The sequence below is a fragment of the Cnephaeus nilssonii genome (genome assembly GCF_951640355.1).
Source record: "Cnephaeus nilssonii genome assembly, chromosome: 1".
Taxonomy (NCBI): Eukaryota; Metazoa; Chordata; class Mammalia; order Chiroptera; family Vespertilionidae; genus Cnephaeus; species Cnephaeus nilssonii.
The window spans coordinates 115,018,567-115,033,214 of record NC_137072.1 but is presented as its reverse complement, the minus strand read 5'-3'; the positions used below and the strand labels follow the sequence as shown (position 1 = coordinate 115,033,214).

Here is a 14,648-nt window from a genome sequence, read left to right as displayed (position 1 = left end):
GGTGGGGAGAGAGGCCTGTTTGCCCTGGTTGCCGCGAGGTGACCTCCACGTTCTTGGAAGGCCCTCCCGGATAAGGGGGTCTCAGGTTACGGGGGAGCTTGGGCCCCGTCAGGTAGCCTATGACGGTGATGGGATTAGGGTGGGGCCTCGGGCCACGGGGGTTAAGGCCAGCCACACTGGTGGCCGACCACGTCTAACTGGACGCCGAGCTCCGGGGAGCCTCCGTGGTTGGCAGCGGCCAGTGTGTGATGTCACAGCGCTGCCAGGAGGCCAGTGCTGCCCACGCCTCCCGTGAGGGCGCTGGAGGCCTCTGACTGGGACCCGGGCCGACCTCGGCCTGTAGCTCCCGCTGCAGCCACCCGCCGAGAACCGCTGGCAGCCGGTCCTTTAGAGCAGCGGCCCCCCCCTCTCGGACCTCACGGGCCCGGCTGGCGCCCGCTGCGTAAGAGAACTGAAGAGCCGCAGGGGGCCTTGGGGACTTGGTTTGGTATCAGAAGTGAGCTTATTGTGGAGGCTGTTTACCCGTTTCATCCTCACCTGAGCATACTTTTCCATTGCTTTTCGGAAAGAGTGGGAGGGAGGGCGGGAGAGGGGAAAGAGAAACATCAATGTGAGACTCAACTGGTTACCTCCCGCACGCACCCGACAGGGGCGGGGAGTGAACCTGCAACCCAGGGACGCGCCCTGGACCCTGGACCCTGGACGGAGAATCGAACCTGAGACGCTTCGGTGGCCGGGGTGGGTGGGCCGATGCTCTAACCACTGAGACGTGGCCAGGCTGGTGTCTCCGCGTTCTCTGAGGACAGTTCATTTCTCTCGTTGTCTCCCTCCACCCCCCGACTCCTGGTGAGAACGAGGCCGCTAAGCCTGAAGCGTGGGGGTCGTTTTCACCTGCTCCCAGGGGCCTTTCGAGAGACACCGCACGAGCAGGACAGGCAGCGAGCAGGCCCCACGGCCGGGTGACTCTGGGCTGGGCTCAGAGACCTCTCTATGAGCCGCGCCACCTGGGATTCAGCGGCATCCGTGTCGGCCAAGCTGGGACCTTACTGTCTGTTTATAGTCAGGAGGCAGCGGGCATGAGGAAAATGCTGTTTTCTGCAGCCTGGAACCGGGAGGCGGTCGTCAGTTTACCTCACAGCCCCGTGCCCACCACAGCCTGATGGGGCCTCACAGCCCCGTGCCCACCGTATCCTGATGGGGCCTCACAGCCCCGTGCCCACCACACCACAATGGGGCCTCACAGCCCCGTGCCCACCACACCACGATGGGGCCTCACAGCCCCGTGCCCACCATATCCTGATGGGGCCTCACAGCCCCGTGCCCACCATAGCCTGTTGGGTGTCTCACCCAAAAAAAAAAAGGTCTGGGAAAGAGCCTGCCAGGCTGCAGGGTGAGGTACCTTGTGAGCATCTCCCATGCGCACGCACCCTCCCGTGCACGCGCACCCTCCCGTGCGCACACACCCTCCCGTGCGCACACACCCTCCCGTGCACGCGCACCCTCCCGTGCACACACACCCTCCCGTGCACGCGCACCCTCCTGGACAGTGAGGACGAGAAGACTCGAACACTTTATGATGCTCACTCTGTGCCCACAGCACCTCCGTGCTCCGTCGTGGAAGCTTACTTAACCCCCCGACAGTCGTGTGGAGAAAGCTCACTCCCCCGTTTTAACGGAGGAGACTGAGCTGCTGGCCCCAAAAACAGACCGGCCCCAGCTCTCTCCACGATGCCTCGCTGGCTGCCTGCCCCCAGCGCCGCCCCCTGCAGGCCACCGTCTGCTCAGGCCTCGGAAAACAAGGAGTCACTCTTGGCCTCTGGGCTGGCCCAGAAGGATGTGCGGTCCTCACGCACCCTCAGACCCCGAGGGCTCGCAGCCCGGCCGCCTGGGGGCCACGTACCTGGCAGAGCGCCGCCGCGGCCTCGGCGGCCCTGAAGTTCTCCTCTTCCTCCAGGTCACTGCGCGCCACCCTCTGCCGCTCCAGGACCCCGTGAAAGGCCTGGCAGTGAACGAAGGAGCTGAATCGGACAGAAACATGCAGTTCCCTTCCCCCGCCCCCCCAAACATCTCCTCGCCTGCCCGGCTCTCAGATCAAAAGGACGTTCACCCTTGGTTTACACATGAGAAAAGTGAGGCACGGGGTCACGTGGCTTCCGTGGCTTGCAGGCCGAGGCCACGGCAGGGGCCAGCGAGCCTGGACCCCAGGAGAGCCATGGACTGAGCTGATGTCCAGCCAGGAGGAGGAGGAGGTGCGGGCCGCCCTGACTGCTCTCTCCTAGACACCGGCCGCCCGACAGCGTCCTCTGACTTAGCTGCTGACCCTGCCCAGGCCTGGGAGACCCGCCCAGCGGAGCCCTCGTCACCGTGTGCGGACCAGGAGCCAGGGATGCAGGCTCAGAGGACTCGGCCAAGGTCACTGGGCGGACCCACAGGAGGCCGAGAAGTGGCCCCGTCTGCTGGATGCCGGCAACAGGGCCTGAGCCACGCCAGGCCAGCAGGGTCGCGCGCAGGGTCACCTGGAGGAGCTCTTGGGGGTTGGTGGTCAGCTGCGCCTCCGCCAGGAAGGCCCTGCATTCCTCCTCCTGGGCCCGCGTGAGCCGCGCCGTGCCCTCCGCCTGGCGAGCCCGCGACACCTGGACCAGCTCTTTGCCTCGCCGCGCAAACTCTGGAAGGGAAAGAAGCCAGGACGTCACAGACGGCTCTCCGGGCAGAACCTCCCTGGCTGCTTCAGCCAGCACCAAGAGGGGGCGCCACGGAGGGGCGAACCCCGGTTTATTCTAGTTTCATTATTCGGGCACACGTGCTCCAAAAGGCCGGCGTCAGGAGCCGGGTCCTCCGAGCCCAAGGCCCGCATTAACTGGAGGGACCTTCCCCGTTGCTTTTCAGAGACAGCGGGAGGGGGGGAGCGGCGAGAGAGGCCTTAGAAGAGGTGTGAGCGCCCACTCTCCGCCACATCCCGCAGGCCAGAAGTGGGCCCCCCCGGAACCCAATCTGGGCACACTGAGTTGGACTTCCAGCTTCCAGAACAAATGTCTGCTGTCCTGGCCCTGGGGTAGCATCTGACACCGTGGCCCGAGCTCAGACACCTGGAGACCCCTGGTCCTACAGGATCCAGGCCGGTGTGGGGGTCAGAACCCGCTGGGGGACTCGCTAGGCACACACCCCGACGAGACCCGATGAGACCCCAGGAGCCCGGACACACGCAGCCTTGGATCAGCACCAACGGGCTCTCGCCCAGGCTGTGAGGAAGCAGGCGCGGAGCGGGTACCCGCCCTGCAGGCAGAAGGCCAGGTTGCTTCCTGTAGCCCCACCAAAGGTCTGACCCGGACTGAGCCTCAGGTGCCCGATGTCTTCAGCCCTCACCTGCCACGTCCCAGTCGGCCCAGCAGCAGGCGTGTGTGTGTGTGTGTGTGTGTGTGTGAAGCGGCCACGGCGGGTGCCCTCTCCTGCCTCGCACACCCCGCCCGGCATCTCGGGGCCCGTGGCTGGTGCAGGGCTGCGGGCACTGGGCACCTCCGCCCTCCTGCCCTCTGCACGCTCCTGGTGGCTCTGCCGAGAGACCCTGGGGTCTCCGTGAGCCGGAATCACCGACGAGGAAATGGAGCAGAAGAGCCCGCCAGGGAGGCAGCCTGTTTACCCCGATCTCTGGGGAAGGCACGCGAGCGCAGAGCATCTCAGGGACTGGTCCCGAGGGCAGAACTGGGACTCGTGATGCCCCCAGCCCGGCCCCCCCGGGCCCCCCCACGGGCCCTGGCCCCGCAGAAGCGGCTCACCCCTGCTGAAGCGCTCGGCCTCCTCCCAGAGGGCCTTGTGCTGCTGGGTCAGCAGCTCCTCCTTCTGCCGCCCGGACAGCCGGCCCCGGGCGGCCAGCAGGTCCAGGCTGCGGGCGATGGCGGCCAGCCGGCACTTGGTCTCCTCCTGGATCTGCAGCCGCAGGAACTCGATCATCTTCGCCAGGTGCGCCCGGCCCAGCGTCCTCTCCAGGAGGTCCTGAGGGGAGAGCACCCGACGTCAGGTTGGGCCATCCTGGGGCGGCGCTCGGCCACGGGCTGCGTCCTGGGCCCCCACCTCGCTGCACGCCGAGCACAGAGGGAGTAGCTCCCCTCTGAGCCGTCCGTGTCTGCCTCTCAGATGGGGACCCCGTGGTCCTGCGTGGGGACGTGGCGCGGCGGACACGGACAGCACGTGCAAAGCGCTTCGTCCATCCCGAGTGCTCCCCAGAGGCCGCTCCTCCGGGAAGGAGCTCAGTGCACACCTACCATCCAGGAGGAAAGCCCCTTTCTCACTGCCACACCTCCCGCAGCCCCCACGGCCCCGGCCGAGGCCCCCGCAGCCCGGGAACAGCACGGGGAGAGTCGAGGTCACAGGAGCCATTGCGCTCAGAGCCCCGGTGCTGGGACTCAGAGACCTTGGGGCGATGCCCGGCGTCGGACCTTAGAACCGCCCACCTCGTCCTGCCGCATGGTCGTTACTCAGGGCAGGACTCCTGGGAAGACCCCCCCCCCCCACCCCACACAGGAAATGAGGCCTACAGGGACGGGCCTGCAGGCTGCCTTGCTGGGCCCTCTGTCCCGGAGAGCAGGTGCTCAATGACTGGGGCTGTGGAAGGAGAGTGAGGACGCCGGAGGAGCGGCCACACGGCGCTGGCCACGTGGACATGTGGGAGCTGCAGGGCTGCGTCCTTCCCCACCTCGCCATGGCGCCACCCGCCACCCGGCTTGGGAGGTCCGCGTTAGCCCGGCCCCTTCACCGCCTGCAATCCCGCCCCGTTCAGATCCCCTCCCTATTGCCTTCTCACTGACCCACTGACCCACCGTCACTTCTGCGCTGGGACCGCGCCTGGTCTCCCGCCTGGTCTCCCAGCCTCCCCGTCCCCTCGCATGGCAGCGGGCCTTTCTGAGATGCAGACGTGGCTCCTGAGTCCCCGGGCCCAAACCCTCTCGTCACTGCCCCCAGACCGCATCCAAACTCCCGAGCACGGAGCACATGGCCTTCAGGACCAGCCTGGCCTCGTCCCCAGCCTGGCCCCACACACCCGCCGGCTCCTGGCCACCCAGAACACGGGCCGAGCTCCATCAGGCCTCTGCCCACGGGCCTCCTCCTGGGCCGCTTCCCTGCCTCCTCGTACTCACTCGGCGGCCTGGCCGGGCCCCGCTCACCCAACAGGCTCTGATCCTCCGCACCCCATCCTCCCTCCGTGCTCCACACCCATGGGCTCCTGTCTTTAAGGAACCGACTGGAGAGCCCCGATGCCAGGGGCGTATGAGACAACCCCGGCCCAGCCGGGCCTCACTGTGGCTGAGCTGCCCTGGTGTGGGTTCTAACAGCGTGTGCACGGGGCACGGATAATGATCCCCCAGTTCTGGACAAGGACGCTGAGGTTTATCCCGGAAGGACACATAACTAGCCCGAGGGGCAGTGGCTTTGAAACACACCTGCCAGCAGTCAGCGGGCCCATGGCCACTAGAGGGCGCAGGAGGATAAGCGCCAGGTGCCCTGTGGCCTGGGAGGCTCTGCCCGGGCCCAGGCAGGGCGGACACCGGGACAGCCACCTCTGATTGAGCTCACTGAGGCCCTCCAGGCTCCTACGGACAGCACAACCTTTAAGGCCTCTTCCAGGGCTGTGTTCTGAGAGTCCCCGATGCCAGTGCCTTGTTCCAGGGCCACCTGCCCAGGCCAAAATGCTCAGACACCAGCCCAAGAACTGAATTCCAGAGTTTATCAACAGCACATACTAGATACATCACGGGGGGACACGTGGGTGCAGGGAGCTAACTGTCCCCCTTTCCAGTCAGCACTGTGGTGCCCTGTCCACTCTGCCCTCTGACATGTGGCCGGACACAGGCACACTTCCCACATGAGCTTCTGATCGACGTCCTGTCTGATCGCCAACCCTCTCAGAGCAGGTGCTACTCCGATCCCATTTTACAGATGGTGAAACTGAGTCACAGAGAGGTTGAGGAACTGCCCAAGGCCGCACAGCTAGGAAGTGGCAGGACTGGTCTGTGCTCAGGTTTCTGGCTCGAGTCTGCAAATTGGTTTCTGTCACATGACGCGGCACGCAGTAGGTGCTCATTAAACATTGGCTGAAGGACTCGCCGACTGAGAACCCGAATAATTCATCCCCTGCTTCCTACTTGGAAGTTTCTGGCTGATACTTGGGCCAGCGTCAGCTAAGGATACACTGTTGTTTTGTGTTTCTGCATCCGTATCCTGCTGACAGGATAATAATTAAAGAAAGAAAAAGGAGAAAAGGAAAGTCTTTTTCCTTTGATAAGCATCCATATCAGCAACCCGATCAAATTAAAATCCAGCTCAAAGGGGCTTGGACGGCCCACCGGAGGCTGGGGGCGCAGGCTCGGCCACGCATGAGGCAGGGCGGGCCCAGGTGCGTCACCGCCGGCTCCTTCCTGCCTCTCCCAGGCGCACATGGGGACTGTGTACAGGACTGAAGCACACAGTGTTCTCCAGTGGCTGTGGGCCCCGGGCGTCTGTTAACGTGCACAGTGGATTCGGGCGTGCGGGGAGGACCTGCGTCTCTAACCAGCTCTCAGGGGACGCGGAAGCCGCTGGTCTGCAGCCACACGGGGGCAGATGGTTGTGGAGAAGCGGCAGGAATCGCTCTGGCTCCTCAGCACCTGTGCCGCGGGTCTGAGAGCTGAGTCTGCGCTGGGGGCAGGGCGGCTGCTAGAGGGTCTGAGCCGCGTGGGACCTGGGCAGGTGCACAGGTCTGAAATGTAGCCCTCGAGTTCCCAAGGCAGAGCAAGGGGAGACGGGTGCGTAGGGACCTGGGCCTTGCGCAGAGCAGGGTGAGCCCCAAACCTCCCCCCTCTGAGGATGAACACCGGGCGCGTCCCTGGGCCTGTCTGACAAGTCCCAGGACCGCTCTTACAGACAGAGCACCTGGAACTCAGAGAGGGTACGTCACCAGCCCCAGGGACACAGCTTCAGGGGCTGGGCCTACACGCTGCGATCTGCAGCTTGGTCTGGCCCAGCGGTTTGCATCCCCAGCTACACGGCAGAACTGTTTGGGGAGTTTGAAACCAGCAAAGCCAGGGCCTCTGCTTCCAACCAATCAGGCGGGCCCTGGGCATGAGGCCCGGGCACAGGCATCTTTGGAAGCTCCCTCGGTGGTTCGGGAGGCAGGAGAGCGAACCAAAGCTCCATCCCACCAGCAGGCGTCAACCCTGACTGCTCGCCAGGGTCACCGGGGTCACCGGGGCTCTAACCCCAGGTGATTACCTCAAGCTCTCGGTGGGGACTCATCTGGGACCCAGCATTAGGGCCTTTTAAAGCTCCCGATCATGCCAGTGTGAGGCAGGGGGGAGACACAGTGCTCTGTGGTGGCCGACATCTCCACGCCTGGGATGGAGGGAGGGAGGGAGGGAGGGATGTGAGGGAGGGAAGGAGGGAAGGAGGAAGGAAAAAAAGAAGGAAGGAAAGAAGAAAGAATGGATGATGGATGGATGGGTGGAATGGAGGGAAGGGAGGAAGGGAAGGAATGATGGGATGGAAGGAAGAAAAGAAGGAAGGAAAGAAGGAAGGATGGATGATGAATGGAAGGATGGATGATGGATGGGTGGAATGGAGGGAAGGGAGGAAGGAAGGGGGAAAGGGAGGAAGGGAGGAAGGGAGGATGGAAGGATGGATGATGAATGGAAGGATGGATGATGGATGGATGGGTGAATGGATGGGTGGAATGGAGGGAAGGAAGGAAGGGAAGAAATGATGGGATGGAAGGAAGAAAGGAAGAAAGGATGGAATAGGAAGACTGGATGGGGGTGGTAGATGGATAGATGGATGGGATGGAAGGATAGATGGATGGAAAGAAGGATGGATGGATGGGTAGATGGACAAAAGGATGGATGGATGGGATGGATGGGTGGAAGGAAGGAAGAAAAAGAAAGATGGAAGGAAGGAAGGAAGGAAGGAAGGAAGGAAGGAAGGAAGGGAGGGAGGAAGAAAGGGAGGGAGGGAGGGAAGGAAGAAAGAATGAATAGGAAGAACTGGATGGAAGGATTGAGTGGATGATGGAAGGACGAATTCATTGCTTTTCTCTGGGCTCTCTCCCCCCATCTACGATAGAAGGTGTTTAACTGGGCAACCTCTACAGCCCTAGAGCTTCCTGATTCCGTCTCTGTGCAAACCCCTCCGGGCCCCTCCCGCCACGCCCGCCCGCCCGCATTACCAGCGCCTGCAGGTCCTGCGAGTCCCGCAGCAGCCCCTCGGCTGCGCTCATTCTGGCCGTCAGCGCCACCCCGAGCTGGCGCGCTCTGGCGCTGGGACACTTGAACTGGTCCACCAGGCAGTGCTGGACGCTCTCCACCTGCCTCCAGAACGCGGCCATCTGGGAACGAGGAGCGGGAGGGGAGGACACTTGGTTAAGAAAGCTGTAACGCCGTACGGTTCAGGCCCATACGGTCAGGCGCGGGAACTGCAACCCGCTGGTTATCACAGAACGAGATTCCGAACAGGCTACACCTCCGAGCACGGCCATCTCGCAGCGATCACACCCTAGAGCAGTGATGGGCAATCTTTTGAACTTGGTGTGTCAAACTTCGCCAAAAAACTGAGCATAACTCGGGTAGTGTGTCCCTTTGAGGAAAAAACATTATTTCGCGATGTTTATAGTTTAAATAACATAAATGTTTCATCCTCGGCATGCGGCCGCCTCAGCAGCCGCGTGTCATCAGAAATGGCACTGACACGCGTGTCAGAGGTTCGCCATCACTGCCCTAGAGGTTCCTCCTGTTCCACGGAGGGAACAGCAATAGCTGTGGACCCGGGACCGCCCCGCCTAAACACGGAGGGACCCAGCAGGCCGAGTCCTGCCGGCGGGAGGGGGGCGTGAATTCCAGTGCCCTCCGGGGCGCTTGCAGAGCTTTAAAAGGGATTGGACGTGTCCTGGAAATAAAAGCACCAACGGCCATTTAAACGTTAGTTCTTGCCCCCAAAGTACCAAAGAGAACGCGGCAGAGACGATGCTGAGCGTGGGAACGATCTCCTGGACCCTCTCTTTCCTGCCCCACCCCGTCAGGCGCTGGGACGCCGCGTGGCTGCGAACGCCGGGCTTCGCGGCTGTCCCTGCGGCCTGAGAACCGAGGACAGCGATCCCCGAGTCTCAGCGACGTCTTTTGCTTTACGGCGTGCAGGTCACGTGTGGCACGCCATCTGCTTCCAGACAAAGTACAGATGGAGCGGACGAGGATGAGGACCCGGCGCAGGTAGATGGACCCCGGTCCCGGGCCCCGGAGCCAACGCGAGGCAGAGGCAGCGGAGCTGAGTCGGGTCCTGCAGCTCCAGCTGGGGCTTCTACTTGGCGCCCCCCTGCTCTCCCCCCCATGTCTCTGACGCTGAGATGGACACTTCTTGCTGGGCAGGCATGGGAGGGGTCAGGGGTCACGGCTCAGGGCTCAGTGGCACCAGAAGCTCACGCTGACCTTGCTGCTATGGCTGAAGGTGGAGAGAGATGACAACCTGAGGCTCGCTGAACCCTGCCGGCCGTCCCCTGGGCCGGGCTCAGCCAGGACAGAACATCACCCGGAGGCACTGGCGCCTCTTCAGAGCTTGGTGCCCATCTCGGTCCTCCGGGCAGCTTGGCACACCCTCAGCTGCCCCGTCAGCAGCTCATCCCACCGGACCCCGCCCGCACCTGCAGGCTCACCCCTGCTGTCCCCTCGCCCATCAGACGACCTCTCCGCCCGCCGTCAGGGACGTGGACGCTCGTCCACGAATTCCTGCCTGGGACAGAGCGCATGTCCACCAGCCCGCGGCTTCCTCTCCACCCCGGGAGCCAGGACGCTCCGCCCGTCCTTCTGATAAACCTCCGACTTCCTGGGCATCCGTGACACGACCTCCTCCTGGTCCCTCCAGGTCCCCCTCCGCCTTCTTGTCGTGATTCTCCTTCACCCTTGCTCCTCGCTGTGGGCAGGATCCAGGCGCTTCTCTGCCGTCCTCCCCACGGTCCTGGGCCCGGGGCAAATCCTCTGTGGGTCACCAGAACTTCACAGAACCTTCCGAGGACTGCGAGAACTCTCCGGAGCCACGCAGCCCGGACGCCACGTTCCTGCCGGACTCCTCCAGGGTGAGACCCTCCTGCGCGCCGCCTTTGAGAACATGCTCCCTCTCCGTCCTCCCCCCTGGGCCTGGTGCAGACTCCGCCCCACCATCTCCCTCCCAGCCTGTTCTCAATCTGGGTCCTTATTCCTGTAGACAGTTCTCTGCACCCTCTCCCCGCCCCCCAACCTTATTATACCCCATCCTATCGGCTCCCACTTCTCCTTACCCCTCCACCCGCTGCGAACACCTTCATCAAGTCCCACTGCACCAGCCCCGTAGCTCACACTGGCCTCCACAGCAGCCTGTGCCGCCCTTCTAAACCAGAAGGGGACCCAGCCACCCTCTGCGGCAACCCTCCGCGACTCCCCCTCCTGGGTGAGAGCAGGGCTCTCGGTCCAGGCTCTGCATCAGCTCCCTCTGCCTGCTCCTCGCGCTCCCTGTTGCCTTCTCTGCCGCCCGTGGGCCGCACCACACCTCCCCCAGGCAGCCTCTCCAGGCCCTTTCTTCCCCAAAACCTTTCCTAACTGGGGGTAAGACGGTTCCTCTCCCCTGAGCCTCAGCGCTCCTGCGTCCCCATCGGTCACACCTGAACCCAGAAAGTCCTCATCTGCTCACCTGTCATCGCCCCCCGCCCCCCAACATCCCCGCCCCCCGCTGGCCTGACATCTCTCGGGCAGGGCCAGGTCTAAGTTCATGGGAATCCCTGTCGCCAGCACCGCACCTGGGCGCCAAGGAAATGTGTGCTTAAGACATAACGCCTGAACAAAAAAAGCAAAAAAGGAGAAATATCTGAAGGAAGCCCTCCTCTCTGGACCTTAAGACCTGCTTTTAGGAGAGATGCCCGGGGGGTGAGGGGCTGGCGGCAGCACCCGCTGCACCCACAGGGTCAGAGCGGCCTCTGCTCTGAATGAGACCAAGGTCGACCTGAAGCGTCAGCCAGGGGGCCTGGTTACAACAATGAAATGCCTCCCTCTGAAAATCCTGGCCCTAATGACACCTTCTCCATCACTCAATGCGGAGGCGGATCCCTGCCGCCAGGCCGACCCAGCAGGGAATCCCGGTATTAAACACGGTTCTAGGCACATCCACTCTCACTCTCCCCAGCGGGACTGTCCCGAAACCACGGCCTTTACGCAGGAAAAAGTCCACCACGTACGTTCTCTATCAGCTGCTCAGCGTATTCCCTCTCCTTCTTCTCCACGTCTGCCAGTGTGATGTACTGGGAGTCGCCGGCGCCCAGCGTCTCCGTGTCTGACAGCCTGACCCGAAGTCCCTTTTCTAATTCCTCCAAATCCTGCAAAAGGCAAGAGAAAGGAAATAAAGAGCACGTTGAATGTGTCTTAAATTCTGGAGAAAGAAATGCTTCTGTTTTTCACATTCTCATGGAATATTTATTTCTTCCCCCCGGGTAATATGTCTTAACCATAATTCGATGCTATGGGTGTTGTCCTATTTAAGGTCTGATGATAGAAACCTGTTTTTCTCCTTAAACACAGAGCCTCGAGAACGATGGATTATTTTCTTCTATAGTCCTCATCCCCCCACAAAAAGTAGACCAGGCGTAGAAAGCAATGCAACAGTATTTTCCATCCTTCTGCAGCCCTGGGAAATCATATATTTAAAAACGCCCTGAGCCTGAACAGGAAGTCACATCCACAGTGACTCCCTTGTTCTGGACAGAGAACATGACCGACATTCCACTCACTTCTCTGCCTCCGATATTTTTCCCATGTTAGTCCACACTGTGATTTTTACATCTGTACTCCTGTCTGTATCTCTGTATTATGTTAAAAGTGTATCTATATATATATAAAAGCCTGAGCGACCATCCAATAAGCCAGTAGCTATGATGCTCACTGACCACCAGGGGGCAGACGCTCAATGTAGGAGCTGCAGAGCTGCAGTGGTTCTCGGGTGATGCACCCAGAACAGAGAGGAGGGAGCCCGATTCTGGGGTGTGTCACCCGAGAACCTCCCTTTCGTAATCCAGGACCCCTCAGGGGATGTCGGAGAGCTGGTTTCAGCCCGATCCCTGCAGGCCAGGCTGAGGGACCCCATCGGTGCACAAATCTGTGCACCGGGCCTCTAGTATTGTAGTAAGCTATTGTCCAGTTACCTGGAAATGCAGATAGATTGAAGACTTACGTTTTCTTGTTTTGAAAGAATCTTCTGGTAGAATTCGTCATCAGGCTTCTTTCTCGGAAGGAGGTCAAGGAGGCACATTTTAAAAATCTGAATAAACATCTATTGCCAAAGAAGGGAACATAACAGAAATAATGGTTTAAACAACAGTATCTCCCTCCCTCCTCTCCTTCCCCCTCCTCCTGCTCCTCTCTGTCTCTCCCTCTCTGTGTCTCTGTCTCTCTCTGCTTCTCTTTTCTCACTCTGTCCCTCTCTCTGTCTCTCCCTCTGTGTCTCTGTCTCTGTCCCTCTGTGTGTGTGTCTCTCTCTCTCTCTCTCTTTTCTCTCTCTGTCCCTCTCTCTGTCTCTCCTCTGTGTCTCTGTCTTTTTCTCTCTCTCTTCCCCTCTCTGTCTCTCTTTTTCTCTGTCTCCCTCCCCCTTCCTCTCTGGGAAAAGGGAAGCCGGTGCCCACCCGCAGGCCAGCGCTGCCTCCCCATCTTGGGCTCTCTTCGCTCTCCCTCCCCACACCCACCTCCCGGGGGTCCTGGCGCACAGAGCCTGGGTGGCGGCTCCTGAGCCCTGAGGGGTCCCGCCCGCCTCTCCACCTACCAAGTGCCGGTCCTGCCTCAGCGCGGCGTCCAGCTGGAGCAGATCTTTCAGGTGGAGGTTATAGATGCACAGGTCAAGGTCGGCGCTGCAATGTCACGAGAGAGAGAGACCTTTGAGTGTTTAAGGGGGGGAGGGAGGTGACAGACAGGGCATCCCTGCTCAGTACAAGCCACGCGGGTCCTGGCTCCAGATTTTACATCTGCAGCGCGCGGCGATTCCCAACAGCCACACGGTTTACGAGAAGGAGTTACAGGAGCTCGTGACCAGAGGGGACTGCGGCCCGGACGTCCAGGACAAAAGCGGAGGCAACGGCAGGTGGGAGAGTGACCCCGACACGTGCTGCGGTCACGGGCAGGCCGGGATCGCGTGCACCTTCCTGAGCTCAGGTAGACAGCCTGTGCCCACCTGACAGACGAGGACGGTGACGCAGGAAACCGAGGGCCAGAGAAATCCGTGTTGGTCAGGGTCACGGGGCAGGAGGAGGCAGGGCGAGGTGAAGGCTCCCACCTTTTCTCCCTCACAGGCAAATGCCTTTCACACGACTGACCCTGGACGGCTGGACGTCCCCCAAGTCCCAGGCTCAGAAACAGCCTTTCCCAGCGAGGAAAGAGGCTCCGGTCCAGCAAGTCCCTCCCGCGTGGGCCACCGCGGGGTCCTCACCCAGCTCCGGCTCTGAGCCCACTCATGCCGCAGCGGGGCCGTGGCCAGGGCCCCTCGAGCTCACCGAACTTCGAGCAGACAGGCCCGAGGACCGGCCCACACCCCTTTTGCCCCCCGACTGAGTTTCGAGCACTGACCACGAGCTGAGCCCTGCTCCGGGCTGGATAGTTTGAAGATTCTGAGCGTGGGCTTTGGAGGTAAGGGGGTGGGGGCAAATCTGGTTCCATCACCCTCTGCTGTGTGGCCCTGGGCAGGTCACTCAGCCTCTCTGAGACTCACTTTATTTATTTTTCATTTACATGTTTTTATTGATTTCAGAGAGGAAGGGAGAGGGAGAGAGGTAGAAACATCAACGATGAGAGAGAATCATTGATCGGCAGGTGTGGCTCAGTGGTTGAGCACCTACCTATGAACCGGGAGGTCGTGGTTCGGTTCCTGGTCGGGGCACATTTCCTTCATAAAACGGGGACCAAGCTAGTCCCTACCTGATAAGCTTGGTAGGAGGAATCAGTTCATTGGCTGACTAATAGGTGCCCATCACTGCACCTGTCCCAGGCTCCCGCCCGCTGGCGAAAGAGACAGGGCAGGGGACAGGACGGACCTGACCCTCGTGCTCATGCAGTAAGTACTCCTTGCAAACTGCTCGGCACTCGGCCCAGCACCCGGAAGGCGCCTACTCAGCGCTAGCTGCGATGCCATGCCTAGGGCACGCCGCTGACGCATCGAGGGTCCCCTGAGGTCTCTCCGAGGCTGGAGCCTGACCCCATAACCCTTATGAGGTCGATGCCACATGGCAAGTGACAGAGGGAGACAGGTCCCACTCTGACACGGGGCGGCTGTGTGTCCCTGGCTGAGTTGCTTAACCTCTCTGGGCCTCCGTTCTCCGTTTCCTCCTCTGACAACGACATGCCTCATGGGCCTGCGCCCTCCACCCGCCCTCCTCACCTCTCGCAGGTCAGGGCCTCGGGGAAGCTGTGGACGCGGAGGAAGGTGCGGCCGAGGAACCGGTCGTCGCTGGCGGCCGAGTGGATGCTGGACGAGGAGCTGCACTCGTCCTTGTCGGCCTGGCTCAGGCTGCCCAGGCTGCTGCAAGGCGACGCCTCCGCCGGCTGGTTGGGCAAAACCACCTGCTTCAGGTTTTCGTGCAGAGACGGGTTGGAGGAGCCGTCGGCCAGAGGCTGGGGCGGCAGAAGAGAAAG

At 61.6% G+C, this 14,648-nt stretch overlaps 1 protein-coding gene across 7 annotated transcripts in view; it reads right to left on the bottom strand.

Moving 5' to 3' along the window:
- The window catches only part of EVC (EvC ciliary complex subunit 1), a 46,305-nt gene that overhangs the window by 22,188 nt on the left and 9,469 nt on the right, over positions 1–14,648 (bottom strand). For 6 of the 7 annotated variants that reach the window (XM_079781024.1, XM_079781023.1, XM_079781025.1 and 3 more), the window contains 8 exons: positions 14,395–14,627; positions 12,790–12,874; positions 12,205–12,303; positions 11,216–11,353; positions 8,189–8,347; positions 3,774–3,990; positions 2,517–2,665; positions 1,901–1,999 (listed from right to left, as the gene is read on the bottom strand). In XM_079781024.1, coding sequence (XP_079637150.1) covers positions 1,901–1,999; positions 2,517–2,665; positions 3,774–3,990; positions 8,189–8,347; positions 11,216–11,353; positions 12,205–12,303; positions 12,790–12,874; positions 14,395–14,627 — 1,179 coding nt within the window. Of the gene's footprint in view, positions 1–1,900; positions 2,000–2,516; positions 2,666–3,773; positions 3,991–5,520; positions 7,772–8,188; positions 8,348–11,215; positions 11,354–12,204; positions 12,304–12,789; positions 12,875–14,394; positions 14,628–14,648 lie in introns of those variants that run through there. The other variant, XM_079781028.1, reaches the window with a different exon arrangement.